Source organism: Amblyomma maculatum, chromosome 5, assembly GCF_055883805.1.
Source record: "Amblyomma maculatum isolate TAMU_Amacu chromosome 5, ASM5588380v1, whole genome shotgun sequence".
Classification (NCBI taxonomy): Eukaryota; Metazoa; Arthropoda; class Arachnida; order Ixodida; family Ixodidae; genus Amblyomma; species Amblyomma maculatum.
The window spans coordinates 160,437,220-160,456,175 of record NC_139348.1 but is presented as its reverse complement, the minus strand read 5'-3'; the positions used below and the strand labels follow the sequence as shown (position 1 = coordinate 160,456,175).

Here is an 18,956-nt window from a genome sequence, read left to right as displayed (position 1 = left end):
CCTCAGAAATTTATTCGGGTATGAAAATAAAAAAAAACCTCATGAAAATCTGATAAGCGGTTCCCGAAATACGGTTGTCCTAAGCAGCCCCACTAGGCAAAAAAGTGATTCTGAGAAAGCAGCCCTAGAAGATTGAGAGAACGCTACCTTATTCTTTTCCAGGATATCTCAATGAAATTTTTAGGGTAGGCTTACAGCATTGACAATTGAATAACTACGAAGTTTCATAAAGCTATGCATGTTGGTTCTCAAGTTACAGGAGTATATCATATGGGTCACATAAGTACAGGCCTTTAGAATTTGCGGAATGTGTTGGCATTGTGAAATTAATTGTGGTAATTTCTGGATAAATATCAGAGGCCAAGACAAGGCCCTTTTTCTAAATTTCCTTGCTTTCTAAGTTCCATTGTAAAGGTGCTAGGACACTGCAGGCGTCGGTGCAGTTGGCCACGGTGCGCTTTGCCACGTGCACTGAACGTGTGTTGCATCTTGAGGCATCGCGAGCGACCACGCAACGTCCGACACGTTGCACGAAACGGTTCAGAGGGCACGACAAGAGATCATAAATACGGAGATCACAAAAAATGGCGGAAAGCGAACAAAAGGCACAAAGTGCAAAGACAGCCAACGACAGCAATGAGCCGGAGCAGACAATGCGTGGGGGCAGCCGGCGGAGACCATCGTGTCAGCGGGCGCAGTAGCCAACAGAGGTTGCCTCATCACCTGCGTTTTAGCAGAGCGCATGCTTTGCCTAATCACAGCCTTGGATTTGAGCGCGGGAAACTTGAAGGCTGCTGCGAGGCTCCCAAACGGAAGCAAGACACGCCTCGACTGCGTCGCCGTCGCCAAGAGCGGCAAAAGAGAGCACAAGAATTCACAAACAATACAAGACCAAGAAGGCGGTGCTCAATTCGGTGGAAGAGGAAAGGCACGCGCGCAAAGCTTAGAAATTTTTGCCGCTTACTCTATATTCAGTGTCCCATCTAGCTTGGATCAAGATTTTAAAAAATACGGTTCGCCCTAGCACAGTGAAAAAAATTCAGATGTTTAGAGTCACACCTATGCTAACCTCCAGTATTTTTTTCGTTGACTAAAGTTGATTAATTAGTAAAAACTAACTAGCTATTTCTTTGGCGTGAGAGAAAAAGTGTAAATGCAAAAGTTGTAGATATTGAAAAACGGATAGCTACGTTGTTTGGGTAGCTACCATATTTAATCGCATAAGAGTTGGCTGTTAATGCAGCAACACATTTCTTATAACGAACTGATACATCCTCAGTGCATTCCTTCATTGCATTGATGCATTATGCACGATGCATTGTGCACTGGATGTGTGTCGCAAAATGGACACAGGAATCGGCTGGTCCATTGTATTACTTCACTGGCAAATGTCAAGCGACCCTAGGCTGTTACCATCTGGCAACTGTGATGGCTTGGCCAATTGTTTAAGGGGGGGACACGGCTCTTTGAGACGAAAAAATCGCGAAAAAAATCGTTCTGAAACTGAACTTGTCAGAATCTGTAGTTATTATTCCTTTAATTCACCAGGTTTTATATCTCGCGGTGCAGTATTTGGGCCATAGAATCAATTTATAGCATCACTGTCAGCTGAAATCCGCGCAAAAACGAAAGTTTTTTTTCGAGGCGCATAGGTCGTTTTCTACACACGTGATCGCAGCCATCTTGGTCTCGTTGGAAAGAGCGGCTTTTCTTTTCCCATTTCCCGCCACAAGTGCCTCCGCCGGCTAACTGGTGACGTTGAAATCCGAGCATAAAAAAAGTCCAAACGCGCGGTTCTATTCGTCGTCGAGCTAGCACACATGATTGAAAAGCGCGCTCTGATTGGCCGCGCAAAGTTCCCGTCGTCTGCTCCTCCGCAGGCAACACGTCTTTCCTTGTTCAGTCGTAGGGTTGTGAAGAGTGCGGCACGATGTTGGAAGCATCGCCGAAGTTTGCCACGAGTCACAAGTTTGGCAAAAAGAAGAAACGATCGGCCTACAATTTGGCCAATTGTCCAACTTTGTCCAAATTTGGCCAACTAATTGGCCAATTGTGGAAATTGTTACATATTTGAAATCAGCGCAAGAAACTGAATCAGACTGCCTCGTTTTATCAAGTTTAGTCGAAAATTACGAAAAATAGCTTTAAGAGCCATGTCCCCCCTTAAAGCAGCGCTTCCCCCATGCAACCAGCGATGATGTGAGCATCACGCATTCGCACCTCAAGGCAGTGTTCAGTACCCGAGACGGTACACCCATGGACATACCAAGCCTTGCAAGCAGTTATCATCCATTGGGCCCCAGTGGAATGCACCATGTACCCATAATTAGACACGGACAGAACAGACTTTTTTTTTGTCCTTTTCCCCTCCCAATTATTGGCTGCCAAATTGGGGGTGCTGTGACAAGTATATATGATGTACTTAAAGTTCCACAGTAGGTGCAAGCAGCAGAGTGAAGTTCTTGCCCGATTATTCTTGGCTCTACCCACCCGACCGAGTTCTGCTTAGATCGTGACGACGTGCCGGATGTGGTGGACTTCTTGTGGCTTCGTGAGGAGTCCCTCTCTGGATCGGGGGGACCCAGGGGGTAGCCAGGGACCTTGTGGTTCAGGATCCAGGTGTTTACCCTGCACGGCAAAATGACAACCACAAATCAGACAATGAAGCCACCAGAATACACAAAACCAGGGTGACCACGACGAAATTGCAGTGACATGAGCACCTAACGAAGATGCAACACTCAGGCCTCGGTTCCCTTTAGCCAGAGGAAGAGGTTCTAGAACCAAATACCACTAGCTTTGTACAAGAGCTTTTTGGTTTCCTTAAGCCCTCAACTCCCGTGTGTCCTGTACAGTTAATGGCCGCAGGTGCCGCCACTATTTGTAAACACCCGAATTTTGACCAATCAAAACCGCCGTTTTTTGATACATGGGCCCTATGGGAAGTTTCGTAATTGGTAGTATTGAGGAGCTCTGGTCTGCATGTTTCACACGGTGATTACGTAATATTTGGAGAACTAATTGTTTCACAAAAAAAGGAAAATCATATTTTAAATGGGCACATTTCAATGCATAAGCTGGGAATGTTTTATAAATACCTATCAAGAAATAAAAAAAAAAAAAAAACAGCTCTAAGAGACGTGTCCCACCTCGAGAGCGCATGGTGGCAGAGCACACCGCCTGCAATCTGGGTCAGCACTGATGAGGTTTGCGAACGTGGTGTGGGGGAAGCCACAAGGTGGCAAGCAAGACCTGAAAAGCTCTGGCAAAATGTTGCAATCTGTCGCAAGCCTGCCCGAAACAGGCGTCGAATGCGATGCGGTGCCTGTACTCAAAGGGACCTGTGTTGCGAATATTGCATTTACCTAAAAGCTTGATAAAGAAGAGAAAAAAACTGGAATGGTAGGCACACCCGTCGGCTTGACAACCTTGCTTTTCACTTGGACCCTGCGCACACACGCAAACAAAGGCACGCATGCTCGCGCTTGCGGCGCAAAGCAACGATCATCCTGAAATGGTTTTCAGTTCATCAGGTGTGATGAAGGCCGCCATTTTTGCTGTCGCTGACTTGAGAAAGCGGGGCGGAAAAGCCGGCATGGCCCGCTACCGCGGACTTTTTCCCTGGCCCCCACGGGGCTGCAGCACTGGTCGAACGCGATGTTGAATTGGCGACATGATAAAGGGACTTTTGAGTTGATTTGGACGGCGATGTTGGTAAAACCAAAAGTATGGTGCCCAGATCGACTACAATTGCAGGTTTTCCAAACTCTGAATGGCCTGTGAAATGTCATGGAGGGTTCTGCCAGGTGACAAGTTCAATTAATGAAGTAAAGCAGATTTTACTGACTTAGTTGCATCGAGGTTTAAAGGAAACTGCGTCTAAATTCCAAACTTTCTGATTATTGATAAATGCATAACCATTATGCTGTAAAATAAAATTAGTTGACTTGCAGCAGCAAAGAGTATTAGGATAACAGCCATATAGTTAGTTAAGATGGAAAAGAGGGGAGAAAATTTTGATTTCCGAAAGGCAATGGCGGCAATAGCGAAAAGCTTGTATTGAGCACTTCCAGATGGCGCGACAATTCATAAACACCCAAAAAATGCGTACAAAATCTGGTCACTTTTTGAAGCGGAGTTTCGCAACTGGTATGATTCAAAAGCTCTGCTGCTGACAACTTAATTATGCAACAACAAAAGCTACAGCCATTGTTTAGCATTCAGAAATGATCTAGAATCCCCATGGAATGCAATAAGAAATAGGTGAACGTTTTACTTTAATGACCTCATGAATCTAAATATAATAGATTTGAAAAGTTGATTTTTTCATGATTCTTTGGCCCGAAAGAGACGTGTCCCCAATTAATTTGCCTTTCGGTTAATGCATCTTCACACACACACTCCGATGTGTGCTTCTGTACGCGCTGTGCTGAACCTTTTGTACTCACGGCACAATTTTTCAGCAACGAAATTTCGCTACAATGAAAGTGTGACAAAATTTTTGTTATACTGAGGCTAAAAATACATGGTGTTCTATGAGAATAAAGTTGTGAAAACCAAAATACTTTGTTAAATTGAGGATTTTGTTGCAGTTAAGTTCGCTACATGGAGGTTTAACTTATTCTGTTTTATTATTACTGTGTTACGAACCACCATCCTTACTGCAAGGCTTGTGCAGGGACTATGTTTTAAAGGGGTCACGCAATGCCCAAAATGAGGTAAAGCAAATAGGTAGAGAGATAGGTACTCCCTCATAAGTCAAATCACCGCAAGAATTTTTCAGCTAGCTTCATTAACACCGGAAATATTGGCGATATAAAATGACGTTCCTCCTCTCTCCCCTCAACTCAACACTCGGAGACACCAGAAAAAAACGAAGGCAGCTTGGGAACGCCACCCCGCTAGCCCCGCCCACGAAGCGTGGATGCTCGGCTCAACTTCCTGTTGCCGCGCCTGTTTTCCCGAGCGTCGCCCACGCATTCACGGTCTCAGCCTTTCCTGTCCCGTCTGCATAGCTTTCAACCTTGTCAGGTGTCTTCTTCGGCCGCCGGTTTCTTCAGTTTCTTGACCTCTCGGAATTGTGTGCGACAGCAGCCTGAACGACTCTAGTCGTTCGCATGCCTACAGGTGGGCAGGCTGCTGTCCACACACATCGGCGGTCGCAGCGGAGGAGCACTTTCCTTCATATCCCTGTCCCATTCAGCACAAATTAGCGTGCACTCCTGCCGAGCGCGGCTTTCTACAAGACCGCTTTCTTCTCTGGCGCTGCCGGGGTCAGTCTCCGATGTCAATAGCTTTGGTACCGTCTTCGGCGGTTTGACCAACGGCGGCCGGTGACCCCTCGCGGAGTTGACGCGATAGCATCGACTCTGCATGGATGCCGGCTAACGATCGAGCGTGCGAGTTGCCCGCATGATAACATGTCGTCGTTTTTACCCAGGTGAGCTTTCATCATGGTCAGCGAGAGGCATCTCTTGTGCATAACGAATGGAATGTATACGCGTATCACCGACGAGAGCACGGACTGATGATCGCTACAGAGTTTGGATATCAGATATGACAGGTGAGCACGAATTATTCTACCGTCGCTTTTTTTTTTTTTTGAACTCCTTTCGCACATCGTTTAGGAAGTGTCAATGCGTAACATGCACGCGTGTTTTATCTGATGTGTACGCATCGTCCGAGCCAGAATCGACAGCGCAAAACATCAACAAAGCAGCTCGGCACATTCAGTTCGGCAGCGCAGGTTGTCACTGGTTTTCGCAGCTACATGCAAGAATCGCGTACAGGAGCATGCGAGCAGCTACACTAGAGACGCAGCGAAGCGGGCAATTCCAAAACGCTGTGGCTTCGACGCAAATAAACAAGGCCTAGCGACGACCAGGGAGCAGCACACGATCGAAATGCCGTCAACCGCAGCGCCCGCGGACGGCATCTCTGCAGTAACTATATGGCGGCATCCGGTGCTGCACTTAAGCGATGTGAATTTGTGTACTTTCGCGATGAAGCTGAGGGTAGACCTTTTCTGACGCATGTTTCATTTAATTATCAACACACCGCAAAAATGGTTGATGCGGCAAAGAGGAAACAGGACACGGGACTTCAATACGCTGCTGCGCCGTCGGTCAGTACATGAAGGTTGAGGCTGCCTATTTAATCGGTACGGTGTTGAATTGGACTAGCTGGTACTCTTTTCGCACTCCTGCACCGACGCGCACTTTCAGTCAGACGCCACCACCTTTTCGGTTAATGTCGCAAACCGAAGCGCCAAGCTCGGGTTCACGCATGCAGTGCATGCATGCACCACTCGAGCAGACGACTTTCGCAGTTATTGGAAGTGTGTCCGTGACGTAGTGGCCGTCGCAGCTGCTGCCAATGGCAGCCTGTCGTGGCCTGTCACTCTCGGCACTTGTGATGTAGGTAATCACGGCAGAATAGTTCCAAATCTCGCCGCCACGCGGAAATGGTACAGCCCGCGAATTTCAAAAAATGCTGTTTTCAAAAATTAATAATAAATCGCAGGATTTTTTCCGAAGAGTTTTACTTAAGACGAATACTCGGAAGCATTTGTTCTACACATTGAAAACATTTATCAGTGCCCTTTCTAGCAGTTTCCTACCCCCTTTAAGTACTGGGTCGAAGTATTTGCATTCAATCCGATCAAAATGTTTAGCAGGCTGCTCCATGCAAGGTAGGCTGGGAGTGTCAAAGTAGCCGGAAGCCCAACCATCACTACGCCATCACAGCGGCTCAGCATGCAACAGTGGCCTGAAGGCCTGTAGGTGCAATAAAGAGGTAGACTATGCAGGCGATCGCTTACCTCTCCGTTGCTCCTTGGTTCACTGGCAGCTGCTCGCACACAGCACTCGCCCCACTGTCCACGCCGCTGTCCGACGGCTGTGGACCACTCCGAAACGCCTTGTGCGCAAATGTGCCGCTTCCACCGGACGGCGCGCCGCACCCTTGCGCCCTCCTCCGGCTTCCATGCACCGCATCATCATCTGGAGAGAAGTCCCGCACAGCACCGCTGTCGCTGGAACAAGCATCACGCTCCTGCAGGACGGGGACCTATTATTACTTCTTGCAGACAGTAAAACAGGCCTTGCCAAAAATACAAGGCAATCAAATCCCCCGACGGAAAACAAGTTGGTCTACGGGGTCCCAAAGCAACTCAGGCTATGAGAGACGATGTAGTGGAGGGCTCCAGAAATTTCGACCATCCTGAGGTTCTTCAACGTGCGCTGACATCACACAGCACACGGGTGCCTTGCTTTTCGCCTTCATCGAAAAGCGGCCACCGCGGCCAGGATTTGATCCTGCCTCCTTGGGCACAGCAGTCGAGCGCAATAACCATTGCACCATTATAAAACAATGTTGATGGATTATCCTACGCAAATTGTACTGACAGCGTCCGCACACACACAAAAAAAGAAAGACATCAAAAGGCTCAACTCGCACTGCATGCCACAATAAAGTCTGAGAGAAATATCAACATGAATCAAACAAATCTCACTGCGACATACATTCACGAAATTCCCTCGAATTTTCCACAACGTGTGAGGTTCCAAGAGTTCCAAACACTCAAGCTCATGCCCCCCTTGAAGAGTGTGACACACAGAACAGGTACAACCAAGGCAACCCGTGAGCACTGAACAAAAGGCATCACAGTGGAAGCCCACCAATAAATCCAATCAGCACCAATAGGACTGATGTGAATGCACTTCCCTCGCTTTGGGAAAACGATCTTGTCCGTGACAAACACTACAAATCTTCAGTGACAGGAATACAGTAAAACCTCACTGATGTTTTTTTTTTTTTTTTTTTTTTCTAAATGCAAAACAAAAGAATATAAAAATGCACCTTGGTTTCCTAAAATAATGACCCAAGAACAATGTGCAAGCGCATTAAAGCATATTGCTGATTGTAGGTCAACCTTGCTTTTGAACCACAGTGAAACCTCGTTATAATGAACAGTTAAAAATTCGGAAAATAGTTCGCTCAATCCATAATTCGCAATATAAAATTTCGTAAAATATACATGCAAGAGCAGCAAAATTCAATCAGAGAACGCACAGCAACTCGGATGGTGCCTACTCGGGTCGCGTCCATTTATTTACACGCAAAGAACTGCGTTATCGCGGCCTGCTTTTTTGTGTTGATCGCGTTCCGTATCACGCCCTGTTCCACAGTTAGCAAACACTCAACAAGGGCAAACCCACTGCTCTCACTAGCACAGCAGTGGCAACGCAGTAAATCCAATGCAGCAAAGCGCTTCTTGTGAAGTCTGAATGTTCTCATCATCGGTGACGGCAAGGATGTGACGTCACCCATCTGCCGTCAGCTATGAGGACCGAGCGGGAACGAATGCGCTCTAACGCTGACGGGTGGCGCTTCTTGCCTTCTGTGAATGACAGGTACTGCGCCTTTCCTTTCCTGTAAACGAATTATAGAACGCCGGTGAACTTAAGACGAGCTCAACATGGAAGCCAAGGAGAGTTAAGCTGCTGATGAACGGCGCAGAAGACTGGAGAAATTAACTTTTTCTGATCCCGAGGTAGTCACTGCTTTTCGCTACGTATATTCAGGCATAGCAGAGCTAAGCCATGTTTAATTTTTTCAACAACTTGCTGTTCTGCAAAGTTATCGGCGAGCTATAATTGCAGCACAAGATGAATCTGCTTGTAATAGTCAAACAGGATTTGGCGATGAAGGGTGCGGCCCTCAGACAGGTAGAGCCGCTTTTCCGCAATCGCAAGCTCTTCTGCTTTGTACTTCAGCCCTAAATTTCTGCAACGCTTTGCGCATCACAGGTCGGCAACCTGTCATCAACAGCAACAAACTCTGCAAACAAGCCACCAGGACCAACCATCGGAAACTCTCCGTCGGCCTTTGAACAATCACTGAGCATGCTAGGCACTGAATCCTCGGCCTCTAGCACGTGCCGAAAACCACATTTGTGAAAGCAGTTACACACAGTTTCACTCGTAGCACTTTCCCACGAAGTGTTTTTGTATCGCGCAGAGACAGCTTCCAGGGGTCCTGTTGCCACGAGCTATGAATCGTCAGATTCGTCAGTCACACAATGCACTTGGTACACAAGTGTTTCATGTTTTATATGATCCCTGCATCTAACGGCTGAAGATGACTAGATGTGCTGCTTGAAAGAAAAATGATGCGGATGCTCTAAAAAAAAGGAAGCACCCTTCGAGGGAGCCTCGCAATTTTGTAAAAACGGCAGGCCAGTCCGCCCCCTTTATCATTTAAGTCCGTCGAGGTACCACAGGAACATGCAAAAAATGCTGCATGTCATCCACACCTCAGTGTCATTTTCATAAACATAAGGCAAGTATATTTCACAAGCTCAACGGGTTCTTAGCTAACCCAATCACCCAAGACTTCTATCTTCACTGCAGCAAAAAACAGTCATGGTGTCTTTGCTGACTTTGCTACCGTGGCTACTGAATCCTTTCGAGCATAGCATTTTGTTCAGTTGCACCTTAGCCTCAATCCATTGGCGTCGTACACGTCTCGAGAACTTATGTACTAAATATTCAAAAAAAAACACTCAAATTCAGTTTAATATCTCAGCTGGATTTATTGCTCACTGCTTCGTCACTCACTATCCAATAGGCGAGGGCATGCCTTGCACGAAAGCAGCTCAACCAGCTGTTCGAAGCAGTAAGTTGTCAATTCCAAGCATATCTGTGATCTCCATCGCTTTCTCACGAAAAAGCCCTACCTACTCTTTACCACGATACAGAACAAATTACGGTCTTTTCACACTAAAATATATACTCACCAAATACTTGAACACACCGTTTTATGACCAGTTGCAGAGTATGTCTTCCGCTGCTATACGAAACACATTCCTTGATTAAATTGATTAAGGGGGGACACCCCTCTTAAAACTTTTTTCCTTATTTATGGGTGGATCTGACTGAAACTTGCACCATTAATGTACTTTTGCATGCTGATTTCAAATATCTGATTAGTTTTCTTGTAGATGAAATAGCTTTCAAAATAATCCCTAATTCATGTTCTTCGTTTGGAGGTGAGTTAATTACTAAACACTTTATGGCATGAGGAGAATAGCCCTGCCAGAGTGATCTAGAAGGATCATAGAGTGCCGCTAGTCATGAATTAACGTGGTAGAAGAATTTGAACCAAAGTTACAATAAGTCAAACTTTTATGAATAAAAGCCCAGGTTGGCACCTAAGATTGATAATTAATTCGGTAAATGTTGCCGCATAATAACTGTACATATTTTTGTCCTACGGCACTGTCGAAGGTTTTCTCTTTCTAACAAGACAAGAATGAGAGCTATAGCACAAATAGACTAAGAGATATCTCTCCTCCAAAATTGCAGCACCCTCAAAATTGCAGTTTTGAGAAAACGAGGAAAAACACTTCACAGCATGTAGGTGTAAATTATGTCAATGATTGATATGTCAACAAGATCAGAAACAGGTGGAAAGTGATCTGAAGCGAAAATTAATGGCCTATGCCAATTTGAGCCAAAGTTACGCAATAGGAAACGCTTGAAAGGAAAATTCCATTTGGGTACCGAAGACAACATAACCTTCTCAGCAAATTTTCTTTTGTCGTCACTGCATTTACCTTGGTTTCATGAGACTCGCAGGATTCCCTTTCTAGAAAAAAAATTTTTAAAGCAATAGCAAGAACAGGACCAGAGATATTGATCTTTAAAAAATGCAACACTACCAAAATTGGGGGATTGTCGGAAGCACTCAAGCCTCACGGCATTTAATCAGGAAGGGCAACCCCAAAGACCTCATGCTATTAAAATGCACCAGGAGCATAGTCGGGGTGCATGCTGTCGCGGTGTTTTCTTTTTTCTGTTTTAGCAACGCCAAGCGAAGCCGCCCGCTTCTTTGCAGAACGTACGCTACGGTGCAAGTCCTTTTCTTCAGCTCTCCTGGACCCAGTTGCTGTCACATTTGTACTGCATTCTTGCAGAATTGCTGCTGCTGTATGCTTGCAGCCGGCATTGAAGCGCAGCACAGCTTCTGCTGTGGCTGCTTCCACAGCAAACAGTGATGAGTGCCGCTCTTTGTGGATCAAGGTCCAGATGACCGAGTGGAAGCTTTCGTTCGAGTTCTGGGTCTTCCCCCGAATGCACCTCTGCAGCAGGCTCTTCTCTGATAAACGACTATAAACAGGCAAAAGAGCATCAGCCACATCTCTTGGCAGACTGTAATTGTGCTTTGGTGCAGGCTCCTCTTTTGCCTTTGCAGCATTGTGGCGGCACCATGACTTCTCACCGGTAGGACACAAACTGTGTTTGGGGCAGTCATCAGTAGATGTGATGTGGTAATATGTCGCCATCACAGCTCGCTGCATGGCATCCACATCACCTACATTTGATCGAAGCGCTCGGCCATAATATATTGCCAGCTTGTCAACTAGATCAGCTGTCAGCCTTCCTCTGCCACCAAGACTTTGCTTCCCTGCACCCTTGTGTCTCTGCAAGAGGTTGCGCAAAGCTGCTCCCATACGCTTGTGCACGTGATTTATGCAGTCCTCTTTGACTATTTCAATGTAGCCATAGATTGCAGCATCTTTAAGAGCACTGAACGTGCGACTGTCCCCATCGCATAGCATGGTTGTGTAGCGCATGTTGTGGCGCTGCAGAGATCTTTCAAACAGAATTTTGCCAGCCTCTACTTCCATTTGACCAGCCTTGGAGTTGGTGTTTTTTTGGCACTGGTGGCGTGATTTCCAAAGTTCGTAGCCGTCAGTGTTTGGCTTGGGACCAATTTCGCAGCCCAGACAAAAGTTTGACAACACCACATAATCAAGCACGTAACCAGTGAAGAGTTCCACCACGGCACCGACGCCTATATGTGATGAGTGTCCGCGCGTCATCCATGTGCCGTCGTAGCACACGGCAATGTTCCCCCTATGCCCAAAACACAAGTCATCGTAGACCTTCGCCACTGCCTGCGCGGCTTGTGCCATAGCGGTCGTGGCGGCTCGGGTAGCAGCGGGTTGCAGTGTGTTCTTCAGATGCCGTTGAAACGTCTTGTTGTGCATCCCGCGCCGCGACAACCCCATCGCCGAAAAGATATCGTTCATTGCTGTCTGGCCGTTACCGGTCGACAGCATTGCTCGACTAGCCAGAATATTCAGCTCAAAAGGATTGCACCTTTTCTCGCCGTCAACCCTCCGCGAGTTCCACTCGGCCGCAATCTCACCGCAGTTGTCGCACAGCACGATCAGTTTTACGGCGAGGCCATAGCTCCGGTCGCTGGTAATTAAACGCACGCATCCACGACACGTTTTGTACCGCACGGCATCCAGAAGGATATTCACAATGCTGAGGTCAATTACCGCATAGGAGGCTGTTCCGTCCGCATCTGACTCTGCGGACGCACCACTTGCATCGGCAAACAGCGCGGTCTTTCGTGCCGTCGCCGGCGTCGATACCAGTCTATCAAGCGTAGCCTGCTCACGGGCACTCACTTGAGTTATGTCACTGTTAGTGACAGGCGCGGTATCAATACGTACACGACTGCAGTCGGCACGAAGAACGGCGCCGTTGTCCAGCGGAATCGGAGAAGCGTCGCTGCCCGCAACGTGATCGTCACACAATCCCGCAGCACTGGCACTTGCTTCTTGCACAGTATGCAACGAAGTCGCATTCTTAACGCGTTTCTTTGGTTGCTTTCGCCCGAACTTGTGCAAAGAGCGGTACTTCTTCGCGCCTGGCATGACTCTCGCGTTGCACTAGCGTGGTCGGCAGAAAGACAAAATGGCGTCACTGGGAGTCCGCATTTCAGGGCTAGCTTGCCGGAACCAACCAAACGACGCCATTTTGATCACGTGCCTTAACCGGCCAATAGTAGCGCGCGCTGCATGCTATCTTTTTGTTTGTTTTTTATGGGGAAGGCGGAGCGCACAGGGTTGCTTTCCGAAAGAAAAAATAAGCCGAAAGCGCGCGCTTTCGAACGAGACCAAAATCGCCGCGGTGGAGCGCGTAGTTCTCATGCGCCGGGCGATCGAAATTGGGTGTCGTTTGTCCACAATTTAAAGGGCAGTGGGTGTGGTACTGCATTTTTTAATCGCTATAACTTCATAAATACGCGGGGTATAAGGATGAAAATTTGCGTGCAGATGCGGAATGGTGCGAGGAATACGAAAATGAAAAAATTGAAAATCCGATTTTCAGGCCGATTTTCGGTGCCAAAGAGCCGTGTCCCCCCTTAAACTGCAGTTGTGCGAATACGTATCGAATTATAATGTTATGTACCCACTGTGTTGTTTTTTTTTTTTCTGTCTTTTTATTCCTAAATATCAGATGTACCCAGATAATTTCGAGTGTATGCGTGCATTACCTTCTATATCTTCCGTGTGTTACAAGTATACATTAATCTCACCCTTTCAGTCTCTACAAAACTGCGTCTTTATAGAGGTAGCGAGCCTTGTCAAGCGGTCGTAATGACCGCTTTTTTCCTGCCGCCCTCAGTTTTTTTTTGTAAAAGAAATTGGAAATAAATTGATTGATTTATTGATTGAATACGGCCGTTAAAGTTGACACTGGATGCCCTAACGCGTTTAAACCACATCAAAAAGGGCTTTTTACAGTTACCAATGCTTGGCTCCATGGGCCTGTTTTGTCCGTGCATGGAACGCGTCACCTTCCATTTCCTTGCGCTTCGATATAATCGCATTAACAGCTGATGCCAGCAGTCCAAAATCATTTGCAATGTCTATTCCTTTTCTTCTCTGATTTTTGTCGACCAAAATGTGTAACTTCTCGTTCACAGACAATGGCTTGTGCTTCCAAAATGCCACGACAAACAGCAAACGACGCACAAAAAATACAAATTAAAGATGGGGGCGAATAATCGACCACTAAGTGCTAGTGAATGACAATAGCGTCAGGAAGTTTTTCAACTAGACGATTAACGGAATAAACCCGCCTTTGTGTGATGAAAGCTGCGCCGTCAAACCCGAGATAGATTGAGAGATCAAAATGTTGACCAGCATGCGAGTCCTGAGTACGGCACTCTTGAAGCACACCTTTCACAATGTGCAAAACACAAAGACGCACACTGGCAACAAGCAGCAGGTAACAGTACATAAGCATGCACTTTCTACACTTCTAAAATGAAGTACAACCTTTTCTGTTCAACTTATTCGTAATGACTAAAAAGCCACGCACTTTCCTGTGCCAGAGCTGATGGCCGAGGACTGCGTATGGTGATGGTGGCACCATGGCTGGTCCGAAGCGGTGCCTTGGAGACGGGGCCCGCGGAGGAGTGTGTGACAGGGGCGAGTCGAAGACGCGCGACACGTGCTCGTCCAGGATGCTCTGGGAGCTCACTTCCTCTGCCGGAATGCCCAGGAGCCGCTCACAGAAGTTGGGGTTGGCCGAGCCCACCGCAACCGCAGCACCCGTGCCAGAGATTGGCAGCGAAGCTCCACCGCCGCCAGACTGCAGCCATGGACAAGACAACATATCACAGACCACCCCCTCTTGAACAAAGATTTACAACTTGCTGTGGAGAGCCACACTAGTGTCGCAAAAAGCAAGTGACCATGCGCGGTTTTCAGCTGCGGAACAGGTCGATGGAGCTCCAATGGCCACACTGCGCTCCATGACAGCCTGTTCTGGCAATGGAGCAGAAGCTATGGTGCCAAAACACTTCTCTCCCACGAAGTGGAATATAGCACTAGTTCGCAGCTTTTGGTTTCTTGTTACAATATCATAGTATAAGTTTAAATATTTTACTTCGAAGGCAAAATTTAACACAATGGCAATTTCTGACTTATAAAATCAGAGCAAATTTTTCTTTTCTCTGTTACTGCCATAAATTCGCTAGGCCCTTGTAGTCGCAAGAAGCTTTAACAGAATGTTGCGAGGCTCAGTCAGACGCCCAGACGCCCAGCTGATTCCTGAACGAAAGAAGACGGCCCCTTTTATTCCACAGGCATATAAATAAAAGAAACCTCGCCCAGAGGGAGGCAGCAACTAGTGGCATTATAAATGAACAGCGGTGACCTCTACACAGATAACACCAGCTGCTTCATCAACAGAGTGAAGCTAGCGCGAAGTGAGCAATGCTCCAGGCGGCCTGGTGCATCATCACGAGGTCCAACCATTAGGTGGAATGACAGTAAACACATGCTCCAACCCCTGCAGCCTCACTTCAAATTGCCAACAAAAGCTGTTGCCAACTTTAGCAACAGCATTTTGCGGCCTACAGGTAGCCTTCCTGAATTGCCTCATGCCTAATGACAGTTGTCACTACTCTACTGAGTGCTTCAGTGATTTGCGGGCTGGACACCTCGAGTTGCAAGACTTTTTCAAAGATCAAGCACGGCGCAACTGTCTGGCAACCATCAGTCTTTCAACGAAAACAGTCAAGCAACCTCTGCAACCCTCTAGCATTTCGCAAGTTTGTTTGTATCCTCCAGCACATGCATCCACCCCTTTCTGCTAAATGCACAAGGCACTGAGTGTAGAACAATCATGACCACACGCGAGAGTTTCTCAGACAACCAGGATTGTTCCTGGCACCTTCAGAAAAACTCTGCACTCAGTCTTGCAAGATGTCTACCACAGCCCCTCAGTGCACCATGGTTGGTGAATGGTACAACCGCTGCCTCAAAGCTTTTCATGGCAACTACTTTCCACAGTGCTCACCTGTGTGCAGATTCACACTGCACCTGTGCTTCACCACATTGCTTACACAGATGATGCTTATACTGATACTCATTACACACAATGTTTACAGCACTATCTGCACTCGCATCACCCAATACTCACCGAGGCAGATGCCGTGCCTGCACCCCCACCGACCACGGGGGGACCCCTGAGTGGAACTGGTGGGAAGTCCTCGGCCTGTGCCCGGTGGAAGCGCTCCATCTTGTCCCCACAGTCGGCCTGCTTCTTGACGGCGCGCAGCTTCTCAATGATGGAGGCGGCAAACTTCTCCGGGTTCTTCTCGGCCAGGCTGTACGGGTGCTCCAGCTGTGTCCGCTGCATCACACAAGAACAACAGAAACTCATGAGTTTCACACACGTAAAAAAAAAAAGTCCTCGTGGTTTAATGCAGTCACGGCAGTAGCTCAAAAAAAAGCGCAGTCTACTCGATGAATTTATCGTAGAATTCCGAGCAAGCACCCCTGGGACCGCTGTGCCCCCAGGCAACATTAGCCAACAATCTCATCGAGTCCAAGAATCTCGACTCTAAAAGATATCACAAACAAAAACGGCCCCTGCCAAGTAGCCTGGATGAATGCACGCCCAAAGCCCTAAGGTTGTTGAGCACTGTAAGCGAAACATCTATGCACCAAAGAGCAGATGGCCGCTTTCTAGGCGGGTGCCAAAATGAAATATAGGAAATATAAGACTTTCGCTAACCTATTTAAATGGCGCGAAGAGAAAATGGCGCCGGAGCACCAATCAGTTTCCATTGGCGAGAACACTCAGTGGTATCACACCTATGTCAATGCATATGCGCATGGCTCTTCTTTCTTTGTTTTTCTGGTAGGAAAATCCTTTCATCCACATATTGAATTTCAGTGCCATTCTGGGAAAGCTCCTACTTTGCCCGACAGAAGGCACTTGCTCATAGTTTTATGGTATGTCGGTCAATTTTCGTGTTACCTGGGCCAAATTTTACAGGTGGCCTGGACAGAGTTTGGGCGTGATCATCTAACTTGATGCAGTCCATTGTCCTTTGATGTCATTTTTGATCCAACTTGGCCAATGTTAATTTTTGGGTGACCCGGGACAAAGTTTGGTTGTGGCCAAGGCCGGATATGACCAGGTGGATATGGTACCATGCTACACTTTGGTTCATTCTTGTGAAGACAGCCTGTTGCTATGCTACACTCACAAGGTCAACTCAAGGTCATGCTTCACACCTCCCTCAACTTTTGGAGACTTGCCCCTGAAAACACACAACAGTGCCTCTCACTCCAAAACACCCAAAGCACAGGAGCGCAAGGAAAAGCTTTCCCCATGGCATTGGTGTGAGCAGGCTGCCAAAAAAAATGTAGCACTGATGCACCCATCCCAGTGCCATCATGGCAGGACAAACCCTAGCCAAGCAACTGAACCTATCCTCTTGGGTTATCTCACCTGCAAAGTTAACCAGAGAAATAGTTAATTAAAATCTTGAGCTCTCGTGGGGGCCAAAACTCAAAAGCTCGCAGACTCTCATGTCCCCATTCAGGCGGCGGGCGACGCTGAAGCGGCGCGAGCTCTTGAGTACGACTGAACTAAGTACGACTGTGTAACCGGAATAGCGCCACTCCGCGGCACCTGCGCCCGGAATTGATTCCCAGCAGTGAATCCGAGGTACCGGCTACATCAACTAGCCGCAATGTGCGATGCAGTTCCGATAGAGGGAAACTTCCACTTTCGCGATGACAAGTGATGTGCTGCTAGGTTAACGGCAATGTTTGCCTAACCCGATTAGCACCATTCAGGTGCCTGGAACCGTGTTCTGTGCCCTCGGAAACAACCCAGAAGGAAGCGTGCAGCGTAGAGAGACAGTGTTTCAGCCAGAGGTGATTTGATGGACAAAAAGCGGCTGTGCAACTTGAATGTCAGTTTTCTCAAAAGTGACTTTTGACCAGACTGTTCTGCTTGCAGAAAGCGTAGCATGGCAATGAATTTTCATGAGGTTTGGTGCATTATATCTCTTAGCAAATTCTTTATGCAGTGACATCCCCATATTTTTAAAATATGGTCTCAATGTTTTACTTTTAAGCTATTTTGAAATGATTAAAATGAGTGCATTATGCAAGCATGGATGTAATGTACTGTGTACAAAAATGTCAAGCTGATAAAAAGATTTGGGGAATGTCACTGCATGAAGTGTTCTCAAGGCTGAATTTTAAAGTCAACTGCAGGCACCTACTTTGTTTTGTTTTTTTGTCATGCCAGGCTTTCTGCAAATTTGGTATAATAGTGATGTATATAAAAATCTGTGGTATCAAAACTACTTAAGCTATGTTAGTGAAACTTTGTTTTTGTTCCTTTAGTGCACTTTCCAATAAGTGTGCCAGATTTGATTGCTCTACTCCAAAGACGAAAATTTCCCCTTCCGTCCCCATCTTCGGCATGCATAACTTTGGGGAATTGCAAAAAGGCCCCCCAAAGGAACTCGTGAGTTCCATAACCTCCCCCATAAGATGAAGCAAGTGGAGCCTTTCTAGGGGACAACCTCATAGAACCAAGACTTTGCATCTAGTCAGCATGGTTCCAAAAGCTCTCTCATTGCAAGGGTTTTTATTGCCTTAAGCACTGCACGGGACAGTTTGCCCCGTTCTTTATTCCGAACACTGCTCCGCTTGCTTAAACTTCCACTCTGCCCGTTCATGAGCACATTTCAGGCGAGAGTGGCAAAGCAGGCAACTCACAGGGATGATGACGTGCTCTCCGAGGGAGTCGCGGTTGATGTTGGCGTTCTTGCGCACTGACATGCGGTGGGTGGCCCTCTGGATCAAGGTCTCCTTGGCCGATGCCGAGGATGGGGGCACACTCTCCACATCGGTGCCTGTGTCATCCGTGTAGGCACCCGACGACAGGCTATGCAGCTCACTGTCCTGGGCCGAGGGGGGCACGAAGGCCGAGTTGTGCACGTGGTATGGGTGCGGGACGCCCAGTGACGACGTGCCACCGCCCCCGCTGTTGCCGCTGCTCTTGGGACTGCAATGAACATCCACACCACCAGCTCGAGCCACACAATCAAAGAAACAGAGACAATGAGGGACGCCGTGGTGGAAGGCTGCGGAAATTTCAACCACCTGGGGTTCTTTAACATGCACCGACATTGCATAGCACATGGATGCCTTGCTTTTTGTATCCACTGGCAAGCAGCCACTGCAGCAGATTCGATCCTGCATTCTTGGGCACCTTTACCACTCAATCAGCGTAGCGGGGCTTTGGTGAAGAAAAGAAAAGAAAAGAAGAAAG

At 47.3% G+C, this 18,956-nt stretch overlaps 1 protein-coding gene across 1 annotated transcript in view; it reads right to left on the bottom strand.

Annotated features, from left to right (window-relative positions):
- Axn (protein axin) overlaps positions 1 to 18,956 on the bottom strand; it is a 55,698-nt gene that overhangs the window by 15,141 nt on the left and 21,601 nt on the right. Inside the window, exons 6-10 of the mRNA XM_084604857.1 lie at positions 18,401 to 18,689; positions 15,795 to 16,007; positions 14,187 to 14,459; positions 6,821 to 7,053; positions 2,491 to 2,628 (exon numbers count right to left, since the gene is read on the bottom strand). Of these exons, the coding sequence (XP_084460983.1) occupies positions 2,491 to 2,628; positions 6,821 to 7,053; positions 14,187 to 14,459; positions 15,795 to 16,007; positions 18,401 to 18,689 (1,146 nt within the window). The remainder of the gene's footprint in view (positions 1 to 2,490; positions 2,629 to 6,820; positions 7,054 to 14,186; positions 14,460 to 15,794; positions 16,008 to 18,400; positions 18,690 to 18,956) is intronic.